This window comes from Contarinia nasturtii, unplaced genomic scaffold, assembly GCF_009176525.2.
Source record: "Contarinia nasturtii isolate CC-2019 unplaced genomic scaffold, AAFC_CNas_1.1 Cnas_scaffold_285, whole genome shotgun sequence".
Taxonomy (NCBI): Eukaryota; Metazoa; Arthropoda; class Insecta; order Diptera; family Cecidomyiidae; genus Contarinia; species Contarinia nasturtii.
This window is the reverse complement of record NW_022197640.1, coordinates 543,759-562,519: the sequence shown is the minus strand read 5'-3', so window position 1 is coordinate 562,519 and position 18,761 is coordinate 543,759. Positions and strand designations below refer to the sequence as shown.

General features: G+C 34.4%; 3 protein-coding genes across 10 annotated transcripts in view; 2 read left to right on the top strand and 1 right to left on the bottom strand.

Annotated features, from left to right (window-relative positions):
* LOC116337395 overlaps positions 1 to 10,716 on the bottom strand; it is a 119,724-nt gene extending 109,008 nt beyond the window's left edge. The window contains exons 1-2 of one of the 2 annotated variants that reach the window (XM_031761919.1): positions 10,072 to 10,716; positions 8,058 to 9,868 (exon numbers count right to left, since the gene is read on the bottom strand). In XM_031761919.1, coding sequence (XP_031617779.1) covers positions 8,058 to 8,184 — 127 coding nt within the window. In that variant the 5' untranslated portion in view covers positions 8,185 to 9,868; positions 10,072 to 10,716. Of the gene's footprint in view, positions 1 to 8,057 lie in introns of both variants that reach the window. The other variant, XM_031761918.1, reaches the window with a different exon arrangement.
* A 704-nt stretch (positions 10,717 to 11,420) lies between these two features.
* Positions 11,421 to 15,145, top strand: LOC116337444 (S1 RNA-binding domain-containing protein 1). Of its 3 annotated transcripts, none has more exons than XM_031762018.1 (11): positions 11,421 to 11,628; positions 11,739 to 12,125; positions 12,207 to 12,360; positions 12,467 to 12,705; positions 12,771 to 12,990; positions 13,107 to 13,251; positions 13,315 to 13,415; positions 13,501 to 13,700; positions 13,764 to 14,153; positions 14,231 to 14,597; positions 14,677 to 15,145. In XM_031762018.1, exons 1-11 carry the CDS (start codon positions 11,525 to 11,527, stop codon positions 14,989 to 14,991), a joined length of 2,622 nt encoding a protein of 873 aa, XP_031617878.1. In that variant the 5' UTR covers positions 11,421 to 11,524; the 3' UTR covers positions 14,992 to 15,145. The 3 variants fall into 3 exon arrangements, with proteins under 3 accessions (XP_031617878.1, XP_031617880.1, XP_031617879.1); XM_031762020.1 differs by having other exon boundaries at positions 11,544 to 11,659; XM_031762019.1 differs by having other exon boundaries at positions 11,550 to 11,663.
* A 375-nt stretch (positions 15,146 to 15,520) lies between these two features.
* LOC116337463 (probable tubulin polyglutamylase ttll-15) lies at positions 15,521 to 17,896 on the top strand. Of its 5 annotated transcripts, none has more exons than XM_031762055.1 (5): positions 15,521 to 15,539; positions 15,793 to 15,951; positions 16,062 to 17,156; positions 17,271 to 17,491; positions 17,558 to 17,896. In XM_031762055.1, the coding sequence occupies exons 2-5, from the start codon at positions 15,949 to 15,951 to the stop codon at positions 17,874 to 17,876; spliced, it is 1,638 nt and encodes a 545-aa protein (XP_031617915.1). In that variant the 5' UTR covers positions 15,521 to 15,539; positions 15,793 to 15,948; the 3' UTR covers positions 17,877 to 17,896. The 5 variants fall into 5 exon arrangements, with proteins under 5 accessions (XP_031617915.1, XP_031617914.1, XP_031617912.1 ...); XM_031762054.1 differs by lacking the exon at positions 15,521 to 15,539 and adding an exon at positions 15,559 to 15,637; XM_031762052.1 differs by lacking the exon at positions 15,521 to 15,539 and adding an exon at positions 15,571 to 15,673.
* Positions 17,897 to 18,761: the final 865 nt, after the last annotated feature.

The window sequence follows — 18,761 nt, the reverse complement described above, 5'->3', positions numbered from 1 at the left end:
AAAAAAACTTCCATAAATATTCATGACACGCAATACTCTTTGTTTTGTTCATTTCCTGTAACACGATGAATTCGGCACTGCTTTGCTTCAAAATGCCGATCTTGGATTTATATTCAATCTAAAACCATTTTTTTTCTTTGTACTTTTTGATGGTATCAAACACTAGTTCTATGTCGAAGATAAATTACATTAAAATGCGTTCTTTTTGGCTTCACTATATACAAAGTGATTTGAACTTATCAATTGGCTTTGGATTTATCGATTTCAATATTCCGCAAACTATGGCATGGACAAAACAGCTCATACCACAATACACAGCACATGCACAGTGCACACACGGCAAAAATGCTCGCCAACCACACGAAGGATATTCATCACTGAGTTGGGTTAAAGGACAGTAATTCACTACAGAATGATTTATGCGTATTATTTCAAATGGAAACGGAATGAACGAAATGAACGGAATGGTAAAGGTGAGAGACGAAGAGAAACGAGGGATCGAGGACACATCAGACAAACAGAAGAGTATCGGTTCTTGTTGTTTTTAAATCTCTATATTCACCGCTCAGTATCACATACAAGCAAAAGTTACCAAGTCTGTTAATCTCGCCGATGGATTCGCATTTTTTGTTTGTTTTTTTTTTCATTTCTAACTTCAATTTTATACCTTGAATCAATTTTATTTTTGCGATGTTGCTGTATATGTATGTGACACACGCCGTGCCGTATTTTGCGTTTTCTTTCATCTAATTTCCCCCCTTTTGCAAACTTTACTTATTATTATTTATGGCTTTTGGAATGTGTATGTTGACCAAACTCCAAATGATATATTAGAGTGACATAAAAAATGGAAAATTTAATATAATGAAGAAAATAATTATTTGGTTACCTGCCAACTGAACCGCAAACTCTGAGAATAATAGATGTGAGTTTTCATTCTTGTGGTCGGCACGAAAAAAAAATATGATACATTCCAATGACTTATGAGATACATAACGAACAAAAAAAAACTTAACATTGTCAATTTGAATGATGGACGAGGAAACCAATGTCATTTACTGATGTGTAACGACGAAGCTTCACAAAACAAAACATCTCATGCCATTACATATTAGCCATCATTTTTATTCATCAAATCGTTTTATCGATAGCAACTCACTAAATATTATTGTCATGTTTAAATTCGGTTATGTTTCATATTCACATTCATTCGAATCAAATCACATGGGACCAAATCTGTGTTGTAAATTCATCAAAATTCTTGCTTTGTTATTGCATTAGTTAGACTTATGGATTTTGGTAACATAACACATACACGCCCATAAATACGCATATATTCTAAATCGGGATAAATGCGCTTTGAGATAAATCAAATGGATCGAAGTGATTTGTGTTGTCGATTACTTTCACTTTGCTATTTTTCTTCGACTTTTTCGAACCCATCCCCACTTTCTCACTCACACACTCAAATTATGTGAATAGATGTCCCCGAAGAAGCAGCAGCAGCAGCAATAGCAAAATTCATTTGATTTCATTATTGTTGCAGTGTTCGATATGAAATCGATTGCATGTGTGCGGTGTGTCAATCGAATCTCGAGAGTAAGTACCGTGCATCAATTTCTTCATTTTGATTGTGAATGATTTCATTTAAGAGGACACTTTTGATAGTGCGTCAAGAAAATATATATCAATATTTGAATCGGAGCAATTGATGATAATATCAACGAAATGGTATCTCACATCACATTGACAAGGAAATAAATAGCATAAAGAGGTAGAACGATCGTTCGAACTAGACACCATGGGAAAGTTAGACAGAGAATGAGAGTGATATGGGGTGACATGAAAAGAGATGAAAGCTTTCCATCGCTTTTAGTTTAGTTTGGTTCAAATTCGTTGTGAAGTCGTAGCACATCATGAATTTGTCGTTTATCATGCCAATATGTAATGTATAGCCAGGCCATGCATACAAATAATATTGAACATCGACCGATTCGTTGAGTGGAAAGGGTAAATCGAATACTATCACGATGCTGATGATTGTTATTATTAGAATGTAGACCAAAAGAAGCGAATGCAACATTTTTTGGACGCTTTTGCTATAATCCCAGTGAAAAAAAAGAACGAGAAAAATGGAGAAAGTGTGTGATGAGAAAGATGGAGAGAGAGAGAGAGACATTGTGTTTGTCATGAAAAGTGGATGTGTGCATTTAATATGGCAGCCCTTTATAGATGCCAGTCAATGCGCAAAAAGTCAATATATTGCTGAAATTAAGAGTTTCCACTTTATTGACATTCGCATACATATTTTTGTGAGTTAGCGTAAAAGTGTTTCAGACTCTTTTGTTTTTTTTTTTTTTTTGCTGCTCGAAAAGTTTTTGGCATCGGGTTTACATACATTATTGTAAGAGAGACTCTGTTGCCTGTGAGCTAGCCTGTGCGCATTTTGGCTTTTCACATGTAATCAATGTGTCATATATCATGTATATTCAATTCACTCTCTCCACTTTGGCAGCATCAACGGCGGTTACACTGGTGGTGGAAACGATATAGCTGAAAGTATTCTACGATCCGTACGAATATGTTATAAGCACCATAATAGGTAATTTTTCTTTTTTTTTCGGTTCCCCTATTTGTGCTTGAAACATTCACAAAAATTTGAAATAAAAAAAGTTTTTGATGTGAAGAGAAAATAAAAATCAAGATCGCTTCAGGTAATATTTTTTCTCCTTCTTCACTTACTTCTTTTTGTGAAAAGTATTATCCGACCAGTGCGTACATGCGGCAATTCGTTTTTTCTTTTTCTTTGGGCGTTTCAACTAGTATTTCGAATATTGTTCGATGATCAATGAATAAAGATCAATAAATAAACAATATTCATACAAGCTACGTGAATGAAAAGCACCAGCTGTTGATAAATTTCTTTTTTACTCAAATTTGTTATAAAGTTATCGATGCCGTTCACCATTCTATATTCACCGTATGCACCGTCGCTGATATAATATGGAATATATATTTTCTTACAACAATTGCTTGGAAATCGTGTTCAATGCCGATGATGATGATATTTTGTGTATCGAAATCTATTGGATGAGAGTTCTTCAACTCAATCAACAATGCACATTTCTGGAGTCAACGTACAATGTACAAAATGTAGCATATATAAGATTATTTGTCGTTCGAATTGTCAATGTTTTCTAAATGTTGATTGTGTGCACAAATCGATTGAAGGTAAATAAACAACAACATGTTTAGTTTATTTTTTGCCACATATATCTTATTCTAAATGTTTAAGCTCAATACAGTTGAATCACATGCGATCGGTGAGTGACGGAATAATAATGTGTCCATCGTCCGTAATGTATATAAACGAGGTAGAAAATTCTGAGCCCAGTTTATGTTCTTGTTATCCTAATATCCGTAATTTGATTTAACAGCATTAGGTAGAAGGCATCACTCGAACGGTTAATTCTTTTCGAGGTTTATCGAGTCGACTTAACTTTGTTAATGTTGATATTGCTATTATTATTGCTGGTGTTGTTGTCGTTGTCGTTGATGCTGCCTCTGCTGGTGGTGGTATTGCTGTTGTTGATGTTGTTCATTCGTTGGCTTGTAAACATAAAGCATTTTTTTGCTTCCGAAATTTATGTACCAAGCAAAGCCACAAATCAAAGAACAGAGCACTATACTTGCCTAAATATTTAAGATTTAATTTTGTCGGATATTCTACAAGCATAACAGCATGACGGTGCGATTTCTATGACTATGGACTTGCGTTCACAGTTTAGAGAAGAACCGGAATTTTCCTCTGGATACAGTGTTTTTTTTGCTGATGGTTAGCAAAACGAACAAACGAGCATTTAAGAAGGGATCGAACTGGAAAGGCTGTCGTAAATTTTCATCACTATCAAATTCGATGAAAGGAAAAAGCACATGCTATAATACTTGTGGCATTTCGAAATATTTGCCATTTTATGTGTGTGCATTCAATGCACCAAATGTCTGTTTTAATCGAAAGCACATATTATTTAATGGAGAACCGAATGCACAGATTGTGTAGACATGTAAAATGTCTACTCCAATTATGATGCATGCAATAAATAACATTTCAATGATTCGTTGCTTAATTATCGTAACATATGTAGGATTTTCCACTGGAACCTACATAAAAATAATACAATTTATCGCATTTCCGGACCGATGGAAATACCATTGTGCACATTTACAGCAAAACGTTCTCACTTGCTCACGCATCGCACGCGAACACACATATATGTCATTAAAACTATACAAAAACAGCTTCCGGCTTATACAACAAAACAAATCTCTAACGTATATACGTTCACACACATATATATGTATATAATATTTATTAAGTGGTCGATATAAATTAAATTTAATGTTTCCTCCCTAAAATGTTTATCAATATCATTATTAAACATTACACACATTGACATGGTTTGTTGTGTATACTCGAACATTTTCTTTATTTTGCAAAAACGATACTAGGTGCAGGCTCATACTGTGCTTGTCGTGATCAATGGACTTGAGTCAACCATACACGCACACGATTCATTTGATTCAACACTTGAATATTATTATTATGTCTACATATATTATGTTTAAGCATCGGATGTCTCTCCGAATACACATTCATAAGCATACAAAATATATTCTGAACAACATTACTTCACTTCAGTGATGTCTCTTACTACACCCCGTCCACCACTTGACCGCCATTGCATATACACTCGACCATAATTCATTCAACATATTTGGTTCGGCAAATATGACAACATTGCCAAATGTTTGATGCACGTTCAACTACAAATATCGTTTCAATCGGTAATTAAAGTAATGGCAAGTCACATGATTGTATAGATCAACCACACAATGAGTATTTTTTTAAAAAAAAAAAAGTGTCAAGTGATAACAGCTAGCAAGAAAAACAAAATCTATCGACAAAAAAGCGGAACGTTTTCAGCTTGACAAAAATATCAATGTCATTTCGCAAATATTTGTTCGAATGAATGTCGCGCTTTTTATTTCCCCTATAACTATTTATTTCTTTCTTATTTGCGTAACATTCTTGTTTCATTGCCACATATTTAAAACGCTATTTACTCTGCCACATGATAGAAAGGGGAAAAATGAATGAATTGATGCTTCGACATGATACGTAATTGGTATTGCAAATATGTTATAGTGTCATGAATCGGCGATTGAACAACGATTATGGCCGCATAAAATTTGAATTCGATTTTTATCGCAGCAAAAACTACGAATATGCGCGCGCATGAGGAACACAAACCATCAAATAATAAAAAAATAAGCGCAAAAGTATGAATACGGTTTATTACACACAGCAATAAAATACATATGATAATTTTCTCAGTTCATATTATTCGTGGATTTGTTGAATGCCGTCTTCTTCTCTTTTTTTCTTCATCAAGAATCATTTGCACACTAAAAGTACGAAACGTATTAAATCGAATTGAATGCGTCTCGTAGTTCACTAAAGCCTAATGGCTTAAAAATGCTTTAGCATAAGTGTTAAGTAGACAATATACGTATATGATAGGAACGCAAAAACACACGATTGTTACAATGTACACACTCATTCTCTTGCGTTACTCTTGCCTGCTCTCCATTCTTGTCTCGTCGTTCCATTCGTCTTGCATTTGTGATGTCGAAAAATGAATTTGCACACCCTTCAGTGAATGGGGACGAAGCCATAGTGCCACATCGCGCGCACTGAACCATTTCGACAGCGTTCTTCTTCATCGTTGCGTCGTTTCAATCTTAATACTGAGGTAATTTAGCATTTTGCTAAGGTCCACGAAAAAAAAGGGTGCATATATAATCAAATAGACTTAATGCGGGCCGGATTTCATCCATTGAAGCAATACACACACAAAAAAATGAACATTTATAACCAAAGGTATCTTCTACTTTCTTCATCAACATTCAATGCGTACGAGTGTGCTATTGATATTGCCGGCTGTGTATTATGTTTCTCATCAAATTGAGGGTGAATTTGTATATGTAATATCTTAAACAAAGGCATTTTTGCTATCGCTTGCATCACAGATATTTTTCACATTTATGCCACCTCCATCTCCATTTAGCCAGCAACTTAGACACATTCATATCGTCAATATATTAGGCTTTGCACATTGAATTGACTCGTGCCAATTGCGTGTTTCTTTACCCCACAGCAAAATACACACAAAAAATTTCTCCCGACATTTACAAAAAAAAAAAAAAATTGTTGCACACTGAAGCGTACCATCAACTGACACGGCAACGTAGGGTAACTTGAAGGCATCGCAGAAGAAGGAAGAGGAAAACGGAATAGCAAGCAAAAGACAAACAGCAGAGAAACGCATTAAGAAAACTCAAATTTTCTCTTGCCTATTTGACTCGAATCTTTTCTTGGTTTGTCTTCATTTCATTTGTCCTATTTGCATTTCACATGCACACACATACACAATTCACCGTTGTCTATGAACATCTTCTATTTCGGTTTTTTTTTTCTTCTTTACGTAATAATATTGCGAATGGCATATGCTATGCGTTCCCAGCTGCTGTGTACACAAAAATGGATAGAATTGAAGAGAGTAAAGAGCATTCATGAAACGAATGAAAAAACGTTCCGAACAACAAAAAAATCAAGTCAGAAAGCGAAATGTGTGGTTTTTTTCATTTTTCAACAAACAGTGCTCAATGCCAATGGATCCATTGCTTCGAAACATTTCTGCATTTTGGAATGGTATAATATTGACGCATCAAAGCGTATTGAGTTTTTTTAGCCAGAGCCAGACACACACACACACACACAAAGACACACAGAGAGAGGGAGAGGGAGAGATAAATGACGAAAATATTTATTATTCCATCTTTTTTGCAGCATTTGTGTGTCGACTTTTTCATTTCACCTCTCCCATTCAGCAAAACGAACGGGCAAGCAAACAAGTTCAGATGCGTGTTTCGACAACGAATGCATACGCTGCATAAAGCAGAAGAGAAAAAAAAGAAGAAAAAAGAATTCTTCAACAAGCTTTAATTAGGCGCTCTCACAGTGTATACAACTTTATGCTTAGGATCATGAAGCAATTTTCGAGAGCACTTTTCAGCAATTTGAATAGACGGCAACGAAATTACAAATATTAAAAACATAGGCCACGCATAAATACTACTTTGGAATGTTGATGCAATGGATGCATTCTCTTCATTCGTTTTTCCAGCACGTGTTCGACGAAAATCTCCTTTTGTTTCTCGTGTCTCTTATTTAAACTGCATTGCTTTTCGCTAACTGTATTGATGTTCAGCGTTGATATTTTGGGCGTCCTCTTTTTGGTGAATAAATAGTAAGCCGGTATTTTGATTTTAAATATTTGCAAACGCAAATTGGTATGGCTTAAGATTTATTTACAGATATTAACATTTTTTTTCTGTTCATATACTATGTAACTGTTTTACGTAAATAACATCACCGTTTCATCAATTCAAAAAAAAAAAAAAATCCGCATTTTACGTCGTCTATAAAGTTTTTCACTTAAACACGTTATTTTCCACAATACCAATACTTGCTTATTCACACCCATCCAAACTAAAAAAAAATTCCAAATAACCAAATGATTCAGTAGCGTTATAGTTATTCAGGTGTAAATTAAATTGTGCCCATAAAACAACGGCACAATTACGTGCGAATATTCTATTCAATTTTCGATGAAAATCTCATTAAATATTTGGCTTGATTGGTTGATGGATTTTGGCTCAAATGGTAATCCTGTTCAAAATCTGCGAATCATTGAAATGAAATGTAATGACATGCGAACCCTGTGGGAGAAGGATTCCATAGTTCGATTGTACACACATATATCTGGATATATGTAAGTTGTGTATGTATTCGAGAGCTGCGTCAGTATTTTCACATTTCAATTCATTGGAATAAAACCATCAAATTGTTGTGCTTTTCGGTAGATTCGACCATGAATTATTTATATTTCTCAAATGTATGTATATTTGCTATTTGTTTTACAAGCAACACTTACCCTGAAATGCGGCCTCCCGGCTCAATTCCGATTCAATGCATTGCACAGCAATTACAAGCAGTAGAACAGGTAATCCAATATTTATCCACATTTTATCCCAACCACCGCACATTTTTTGCACCAACATTTTTCACAAGCCAATTTTTATTTCTCTCTTTTCTCTATTCACTCTTTTCTCACTCTCTCGGCGTCGGTCTACTAATATATTCTTTTTTTTGGTTTATATTTTATGTTCGTGGAGTGTTTGCGAAATGTTTTCTTATTATTTTCTTCCCGTATATTATTATAATAAACCCGTATTGCATTCGCTTAATTTGAAACAGAGTGTTATAAATTGGTTTGAGTTTTCGATGTGATTTCACATCAAATTTTCAAAATCATTGCGAGAGTTGAATGGGTGTTGTTAATCGAAAAAAAAGAGCAACGCACTTTATATGTGTACACAAGCACTTATTTATATGACTGCCGACCGACCGACCCACAGAACATTCGTCTTGTGTGCTTCTTAACTTTTGCCTCTTCGGTAATCTCTCTTTCTCTCTCTTTCTTTGGTTTTGTTTTTCTCGGGTGAAACGATGGCCACAAATAAATAACGAATGCTTTTTCACAATAAGACAGTGGAAGCGACTTTAATATTTCATTTGAAAATGCCACTTGTGTTGCTTGCTATTGTTACATCGCGGCAAAACTCCAACCTTCACTACTTTGTCTTTGTCTCTGTCTCACTCTATATCTCTTTTATTCTATTTCGGTCCGTATTGAATTAAAGCATTTACGTGGTCGCCAAACTTTTTCAACGGTGTCTCACTTCAATCTTTCTCTCTCTCTCTCTGTGTATGCGTTGTCTTCAGTCAATTCAACTTCATTCACTTTTCGTTTGTTGACTTTTAACAGTTACAGTTACAGTTTCGTTTCAAATCGGCCTATTTTCACAGTCGAATGGATTGCACAATAAAAATTTGTAATTGATTTATATTACATTGAGTTGCGAGACGAGAAAAAAAACAGCAACCATCGAAACCAAAGCGAACAATTTCATATGATCGCGAATCTAGACTTCACCTTTGGGTTTTTGATTTTCATTTTCTGCGTTGAGCCTTTTTTTGGCCCTGGCTCACTCTTAATATATTATCCGAATGCGTGAGATTGTATGTATTTTACTGTTTATAAATAATTGATGGAACCAAAAGGAAAATTTGCTTGCGGCAAAGTTTTGTTATGGCTCCAATTTCATGTACACATAGGTGCTTTAATTTTTCGTTCCTTTTACTCTCGTCTGACGCACAATATACAATACGTTCGCATGTAATAAGTTAATAGAACTTGCGTGCATTGCCGTTTCTTTTTATATTTTATTTCATTTTATTTCGTTCGAAGGAAAAATGAAAATCCAAAGCACATACAAAACGACATTGACGATATAACGATAGCAGCAGCGATAACAACAAAAACGACGCCGTCACTTTGAACAACGATGGCAAAGGTAAAATCAACACTGAATTTTGTCGTTTTTGTCGCACACAAAAGCTCAAAAGTAACACATAAATTCTCATTCGAATTTCATTTGCAGCGCGTCGCTATTTTCTTTCTTTTCGTCTGTCTCTCTTTTGTCTTACATATATGTATATCTCGTTGAATTCTATTCTTTTTTTTTCTTCTTCTGTCCCTTTCGTTTGTGCTTTGTTTCCGTTGAGCGCTCTGCTATCTGTTTACATTGCACACGCACCGACAAAATTTAGCACATATTCAAATGTTAGTAGATTCAACGCAGCAAAGAAATCATCGAATCTATATCAAATCAACTGAAATACCTTCAAGGGACACGCACGCACATACATAAAAAAGAATACATCAATTTCGTTTTTGGGGAGAGTATATAACGAATGAACGTACAAACAAAAAAATGTATAAAGCAAACGACACAAATTTACTGTAAAATATTAATAGAAAAGAATGGATTCGACAGGAAAAATGTACAAGGCAAAATCCATCAATTGATATATCTTTTATGTACTTATTATTTTGGATTGATTCTTTGTGTGATATGTTGCTGTCTTTTCTTTTATTCCTTTTTATTCAAACGAATATTTTAACGGATATCTCATACAATTTGGTCGAGATGAACACAGAACGAGAAGAGAAAAAAAAAACGAAAATAAAATAACAAGCCACTTTTGATATACACACGAAACCACTTCGATACACGAAACGTACTCAATCACTTGCACACGATGGTTCGCAAAATTGGCAGCCAAGAAATGTTGATATTATTTCTGTTTCTTCTTATCAACACGACGTCTTACCGCACACACCAAAACGCTTTTATTATTTACTTCAAATTCGCATAATCCACAATGTTCGTATCAATAAGCTTTCGTATTTCCTTTGCTTCTTTTTTGTTGTATAAATTGTCTGGTTGCTTGAGGCAAACCGATTATATATGTATTATAAAAAAAAAGAAACACCACCAGTTTCAACTGGCGGTTTTTAGTAAATCGTCCGAAAAATTCAAGTAATTCAATTAATTAAACGCATGGATCTTGTATGAATTTCCCAGTAGGCTAATAACGCGCTAAAACAACCAACAGGGTAAACATTAACCAAGCGACGATTGTTGGTGTTCGCAGAACGAAAATCACTGGTGTCACAACTCTTTGAACTCTCATCTCCAACTAAAAACAGAAATTCAAGTCAACGCACCGACAACAGCGGGCATCATTCAATTGTGTGCTACTGTACGATTCCGAATGAACGGAAAATGAAAAGGAAAAAAATACTTTTCCTTTCTCTCTCGTTCTCACTCTATGACTTTCCTGCTCCCGCTCCCGCTTTATCGTTAATTTTCCACTCTTACGCACACAGCGGTGCGGCGCGCGTACATTAAATTACGAGAAATGGCAGCAGCATGTGTGTTGGTTCTCATATTGTACAACAGTTTCAATGGAAAATCATTTTCCATGCACAGCACACGCAAAGAAGACATCTTACTATTGAGGGGGTGGAAAGGTAATTCATCGATTTTTTGGACTGGCGCACAACATTCCGCCATAGTTACCGTGGTTTTTTTTTTCTTCCTTTGATTAGACAAACATTTTGGCGGAAAATGTCCATATTTTGACAACAAACATTTGTTCATATGAAATAAAAAATTAACTGTTTTTGGTATCCAGAAAATCGTAAATCTTTCATTTAAGAGGTTTTTCATTTGTTTTTCCTATATTTTTGTCGACATTTTTAACTGCCATCTAAACTTGAAATGATTTTAACAAATTTTATCAATAGGGATACGATTGTGACGTTTCAGATAGCATAGTTTCGATGACATTTTGACATTTTTTAAAAACAAAATTTCCCGTTAGTGTATCAATGTATCAAGTGGTCACAAATCAATTTTATATAGTATAAGGTCTTTTATTTATTTCAGTATTTGTCGTACACGTTTTTTTTTTTGTCATCGATACTTCATTATGTCTGAGATAAACAAACGGTCAACTCGTAAACGCACCATAGTAGCTCATGTGATTTCGTCCAGTGAGAGTGAAAGCGAATCAAGTCCGAAGAAAAAACAAAAGTAAAAATTGCACATTGTTCATTTCGTTACAGTTGGTATTTTATTAAATCATTTTACTTTATATTTGATAATATTGTGTGTTTTTTGTCGGTGTTTGTGTTAAATGATAGAAAAATGGGATGCAGTGCGTCAAAACAGAAAGAAGCTGCGAATAATGAATCGATTGATGCCAAACCAAAATTGAAGAAGACAAAATTGACAACCGCAAATAAACCAAAATCAATTGTGGTGGAACATGTCGATGCGGTGAATTCCGATAGGAATGCTGACAATCAACCAGACCAACGGTCCATAACATCATCGTTATCAGTGTCGTCAACTCGGCGACAGTCAAAATTGAATCGCTCACAATGGACCGATGAAGAACTTTTGTGTCAATTACAGCATTTGGATGGTGACACCGGTTCAAACATTGTTCGAATGTTTGACGATGGCAACACAATTCCATTTATGTGCCGGTATCGACGCGAATTAATTGGAAATCTCGACGCAGACGAGTGAGTTGATCTTCAATGCAAAAACAACAACAACAATTTGAAAAATAACACTTACATTTCGAACTTTTTTGACATTTTCAGAATGCGTGAAATTAAAATCACATACAATCACATTAAGAATATTCGGGCCCGTGCCGATACCATCATAAAGGATTTGGACAAACGAAATTTACTTGATGATGAAATTGAAGACGAAATTCGATTAGCGAAATCACTGGACGCTCTGGATCATTTGGTAATTAAGTGGTGCCACTCTGAAAAACGATTTTTTTTTTCACTTTTGATAAAGTTTTGAACACAATTTGGATAATTTCTGTAATTTTTTTTTTTTTGAAATTTAGTACGCACCCTTTAAAGCAGCCAGCAAATCATCATTGTTTGAGCGAGCCAAAGCACTTGGCCTTGAAAATGCAGCTAATAAATTGTTACATGAGCCACGTTGTTCATTGAAATTCTCCGATTTTGTGAAAAAAGACAACGACGGTGTTAATACGGTGGAAAAAGTTAAAGACGGTATCAAAAACATTATCTCTCACATATTCAGCAAAGATGTCGACGTTCTTGAGGCCATTCAAAATGAGTATGATGACTTAGTGTCAAATTTCAAAATATTTTTTATAATAAAAAATAAATTTGATTTCATAGACTAGCACGTCACAATAATGGTATCAAAATTGAAACATGTGAAAATACAAAAGTGACCAAATCACACAAAGATGACATTCCCAAGTCGGAGTTTAAAAATAGCGATAAAAAAGGCGGCGATAATCCAAAGAAATTTGAACTATACTTCAATTTTCAAGGATACTTGAACAATATGCACTCACATCAAACTTTGGCCATTAACCGCGGTGAAAATCTCAAAGTAAATATTCGATGATGGACAATATGATTTTTTATGGAGTATTTTGTTTTATTGCTATCTTGCCTTAGACAAAAACATAGACAGATAAGATAAAGTGTTTTTTCCCTGTTTTACAGTTTATAATGGTTAAAATTGTGATACCCGATCGCATTCAAAACACAATTTACAGGCTTATCCAAAATAAGTACTTTGTTAATGCAGATAATTCAGAGTTAAAAAATCTACTATCAGCCGCATTGAATGATGCATATTCGAAAAAGTGTAAGATAGTCAATTACCTTGTAAAAAAAACGGAATTCAAATCTCTTTTGATTATAATTGCAGTGAAGCCATTGATGAATCGTCAGATTCGATCAATTTTAACTAAAAATGCTGAAAAAGAATCGGTAGATGTGTTTGCGAAAAATTTGAAGCAATTGCTGATGGTAAAGCCAACAATTTTCATTCTGTTCCATTGATTATCAATTAAGTTCTAATTATTTTCATTCTTTTCGTTCTGATTAACCCTAGGTAAAGCCCGTAAAAGGGAAGAGAATTCTTGGAGTTGATCCGGGCTTTAAAAATGGCTGTAAATTGGCATTAATCTCAGAACAAAATGACGTCCTAGCCACCGACACCATTTATCCGCATATCAAATTCACAAACAAAGACAAAGATACAAAACAGATGATGTATGAACACAAACTCATCGACATTTTACGGAAACATAAGTAAATATATTTAGTGAAATTAGATTTTTAAAAACTAAAACTTTGATGTTGTTGTTGTCTTAGATGTGAGATCATTGCGATTGGAAATGGAACGGCGTGCCGTGAAACAGAAGCCTGGATTTCCGATTTGATCGCACGTGAAGTGTTTCATTCGAAGTCAGTTCAATATTGCATTGTAAGTGAGAATGGTGCTTCGATTTATTCCTGCAGCGATGTTGCCAAACGAGAATTCGCTAAAATGGATGTGAATTTAATAAGTGCCGTATCGATTGCACGTCGATTAAGCGACCCATTGGCCGAACTTGTGAAAATTGAACCAAAACATTTGGGCGTCGGCATGTATCAACATGATATCAATGAAAAATATTTAATGGAATCATTAAACGAAGTGGTTACCGAATGTGTCAGTTTTGTTGGGGTCGATATAAATACAGCGAGTACGACAATTTTGAAGTAAGAATCGTCTACAATTTTTTTTTTTAATTTTCAACATTGATTACATCTTATTTTTGTATTTAAACCTTAAATAGGCACATTGCTGGCATGAATGCGACCCGCGCCGAAAACATAATCAAATATCGTGCCGAAAATGGTCCATTCAAAAGCCGAGATGAGATTAAAAAGGTTAAGGCCATTGGTCCGAAAACGTTTGAACAGTGCGCTGGTTTCATTCGAATCGATGCGGTCACGGCCAATGTCAATGGAAAGACGAATATTCTCGATTCAACTTGGGTGCATCCAGAAAGTTATGACGTTTCCAAAAAAATTATTGCCAAATTTCAACTATCACTCAATGATATCGGCAGTGACACATTTATCGCACGAATCAAACAGGCTCAAAATGAAAATACCACAATTGGTGAACTAGCAAAACAATTTCGCATTCCAGAACAAAGAGTGAGTAGATCTGATTGATGTTAACAAACGTTTACAATTAATTTTTCGTTGTTGATGAATTTGAAAAACTTTCGTTCAGGTTGAAGGTATCCTAGAAGCTCTTGCTCGAGAACTTCAAAAGGATTACAGAGATGATGCTGATATTCAACCACTTTTCAAAAAAGGTGTATTGAAAATGTCCGATTTGAAAATTGGAACCATTGTTTCCGGTCGAATCGCAAATATTTGCACATTCGGTTGTTTTGTTGATATTGGAGTCGAACATGATGGACTGATTCATACGTCAAAATTGAGAGGACACACACCGAGTATTGGGGATCGTGTTAATGCAAAAGTCCTGAGTGTGGACATGGCAAAACGTCGCATTCAACTTCAGCTTGACAGTATTATGTAAAGTGCTTATTATCTATTGAATATTATTCTTGTTCCAAATATTATAACCCGCAGATGAAATCTTTGTGTTGAATTTTTTTTATTACGAACTCAAACATTATTCGAAACAAACATAAAATTGATACAACAATAAAAAATGTATAAAACAAATTAAAAACGCAGATTTCGTTGTGGAAAATAAAATTTGATTTTTTTCTATTAAAAAATGTCATTTCAATTTTTGAGAAAATACACCGGAACTATAGGAATGGAGGGTGTATTTTCGAGGTTTAAAAAAACAAATCATCTGTACTTGAAAACCCGATCTTCAGATGATGCCAAATGAATAAATGATTCTTTGACTCAAAATGTTTAAGTATGGTAATTTGATAGATAGATGGATGATATCTTTGGTTTGAGTACATGAATCGAATCCAGTACTAAAACCTTTGTATGGTTTTAACAGTGTAAACACAAAGCCAGAGTAACAGCATGGACAGTGTATGGTTTGTTATTCTTTACCTTTTCAGCATCTAATGTCATGCTTTAACTCATCAAATGGTAAAACAGGTAAAAGACTCTATAATTGTACTATGTGCGTTCATTCATTTATTTCTTCTTCTTCTTCGTCATACGTATTCATCGTTTTCTCTATTTGCACGCACCAGGTCTCTTTAACATTTCGATTTGCACGAAACAAAAATGTGCGAAATATTAAAATTGTAATTAAATAAACATTAGATTTTTTGTCTCGTTATGTGTTTGTTGTTAATTTGTTTTTAGTTTGTCGATTACCAAATATTCTGTTTCAATTTATTTTAAGTTAAAGAAAAAATCTACACTAATGCAGTTTGTCCACGACATCAGATGAATAATGACCTACTTGTCGATTGAAATGAGTTGATGTGTTGTGGTATTTTGAAGTGTGCATCCAAATCAGTCAGTATTAAATTTGTATAATTAAAATTCCATTCCAATCATGGTGAGTATTGATTTGAAATGAATTCAATCGAATCGAAAATTCAAAAAAAAAAAAAAAAATGCATCAACTTGTGTTTGGCATTGTTTTTGTTTTCTATTTCTCATGCATAGAGTTCATCCGAAATTAGTTCAAAGCCGGACGGTAAAGCAGATGACGCATTAAATTCTCAAGAGGCGGTCAATAAAATCGCTAAAACGCTTGAAAAATCACATTATTCATTTTTGGATTTGCGAACAGCTCAAGGCCAAATTCTATTTCTTTTAATATCAATTGCACTGTCTGTACTCATTCAATCACTTCCAAATGGCACATTCACTTCTGTTTTCAATCAAGAGATTCCAACACATGGCCATGTAACCGAAACGGTGCGACACGAATGCAATAAAACGCCGACAACGGCAAGTGCACCAATCAAACGGCCTACTTATTGGATTTTTGGTAAAAGTGAAAACGAGGCACATTTAAAACATGTAAAAAATGTTCTACAACGTTTGGGCTATGAAAAAGTGACTAACGAAACAACCGATTGGGATTTATTATGGGCACATGATTATCCATTCAGAGTGCTCTATCCAAAATTGCACCATCTTAAAGTGCATCAAAAAGTCAACCATTTTCCCGGTTGTGGTTTCATCACGAATAAAGTAGATTTGGCAACGACTGATTTGGAATTCATTCCGAAAGCATTTCGATTGCCCGAAGATCGTGAAAAATTCATTGCATATGCAGAAAAATATCCCGAAAAAATGTTCGTACAGAAACATAATCAACATCGTCATATCAATATTAAACCGGTGAAAGAGATCAATTACAATGATAATGATACATTTGTTCAAGAATACGTTGATAATCCACTTTTGGTCGATGGACACAAATTCGATATTGGTGTTTATGTTATCATCACATCAGTTGATCCGCTTCGTGTTTATATTTATAAAGGTGATATTCTATTTCGATACTGTCCACAAAAATACCATCCATTCGATCCGAAGAATGTTGATAAGTATATTGTTGGCGATGACTATTTACCGGTTTGGGATATACCAAGTTTGGCACCATTTTATAATGGTTTTGGTTTTGGCATGAAACACTCATTCGATGCATACATACGCAGTAAAAATCGAGATCCAAATGGCATTTGGATTCAAGTTGAAGAAGCAATTCGACAAACATTACTGAACAAGGAGAAACATATCATAAATGCGGTAAGTATTCTTCAATTTAAAAACGACACTGACATTTTGATCCAATTTTATTATGAACATTTTAAAGGAACAAAAATAAATTTTTTATTTATTTATTTTTTATAAAAAATACAGCTCAAAAATTACCGACACAAGCGAAACTTCTTCGAAATGATGCGATTTGATTTAATCGTTGATGATAATCTGCGGGTGTATCTCATGGAGGCAAACATGAGTCCGAATCTATCATCGGCACATTTTCAACAGAATACACTGCTGTACGAACAAGTGATCTACAATTTAATGAACCTCGTTGGTATTGGCTCTTCAATTCATCGCGAATCGTTGCGCACACAGTTAGTTAAAATTCTTTCATTTCTTATTATTCATTTCATTTTTCAACCATTTTCTCTGTGATACAGAACAACTGATGCCGAACAAATGATGTCAGCCGACAAAAATATTGCTGTCCATGCTGAGCATTGTACAAGCGATATGTGTGTCGAATCGTGTGAATTGCCTGAATGCGAACTATGTCGACCATGTCTTTCGGCTCAAGATATAAGCGATTTGCATATGGCATATCGTGAGCATGTGAATCGTGGTGAAACCAAACGAATTTTTCCAGTGCCAATAATAAGCGGAAAGTCAGCCGATTTAAGCGAACTTAATGCAAACAATCAGAAAATGTCACGATGGTTTGCGGGAAAATGTGCAATGGAGTCGATATGGTGCTCGTAAAATCACACAAATTTTGTAAATTTTTTTTTTCTTAGAAAATTAAGCTATTTTAACAAATATTTTCGAAATGAACATTTACAATGCTTCCGATGGATGACAATATGGCAAAGAGATGTTTTATCATCTCTTTAACCCGAAGTGAACGAACAAAATAATTGTTGATAATATTTTATGGCCAATTTTATTTTATTATAATTAAGTTGTTGATTATTGTGACCTAAGTTTCTTTTTATTTGGGTTTATCATATTAGTAATAATCAATTGTTTGGTTCAATGGATACATTTTCAAAATCCAAAATCAAATGGTACAAATATTTTCAAAACCATGAGAATGTAAGTCAAAATGTTCATTTGAAATGATTGCAAATAAAGATGGACATTATAAGTCGATGCCTTTTCAGACGATTTTTTTTTCTTATTCATTCTTTTGAGACACGAATCAATTGTATGGATTTATCCAGTTCATTTTGATAGTGATTGGAGAAAAGAGATTAATTATATCAGGGCATTTGAAAGCGAATTGTAATCTTGAATCTTATGGTTAGGATCAATAAAACGAATTTACAAATTTACTAGCCAAACATAGAGATTGAACAACAGTTGTTGACCTACCGAACATATTCTTGTTATCAAATTCAAGATAACAAAGGAACGAAAATCGGTTTTAAATATGCTTATTAATGGAATTGTTTGTTTAAAGAAATAAGTGACTTTGTGCTGCACTGCGAAAATATTCGTCGTATCATAAAATACATTAATGCGTCTGCGCCTATAAATTGTCGCGACCGACTTCAATACTTGTATGCTGAAATTTTTATGATTTGCCGCAAAAAAGTGTATATAACAATGGCGATAAAATACACATACCATTTCTAAAATTCTTGG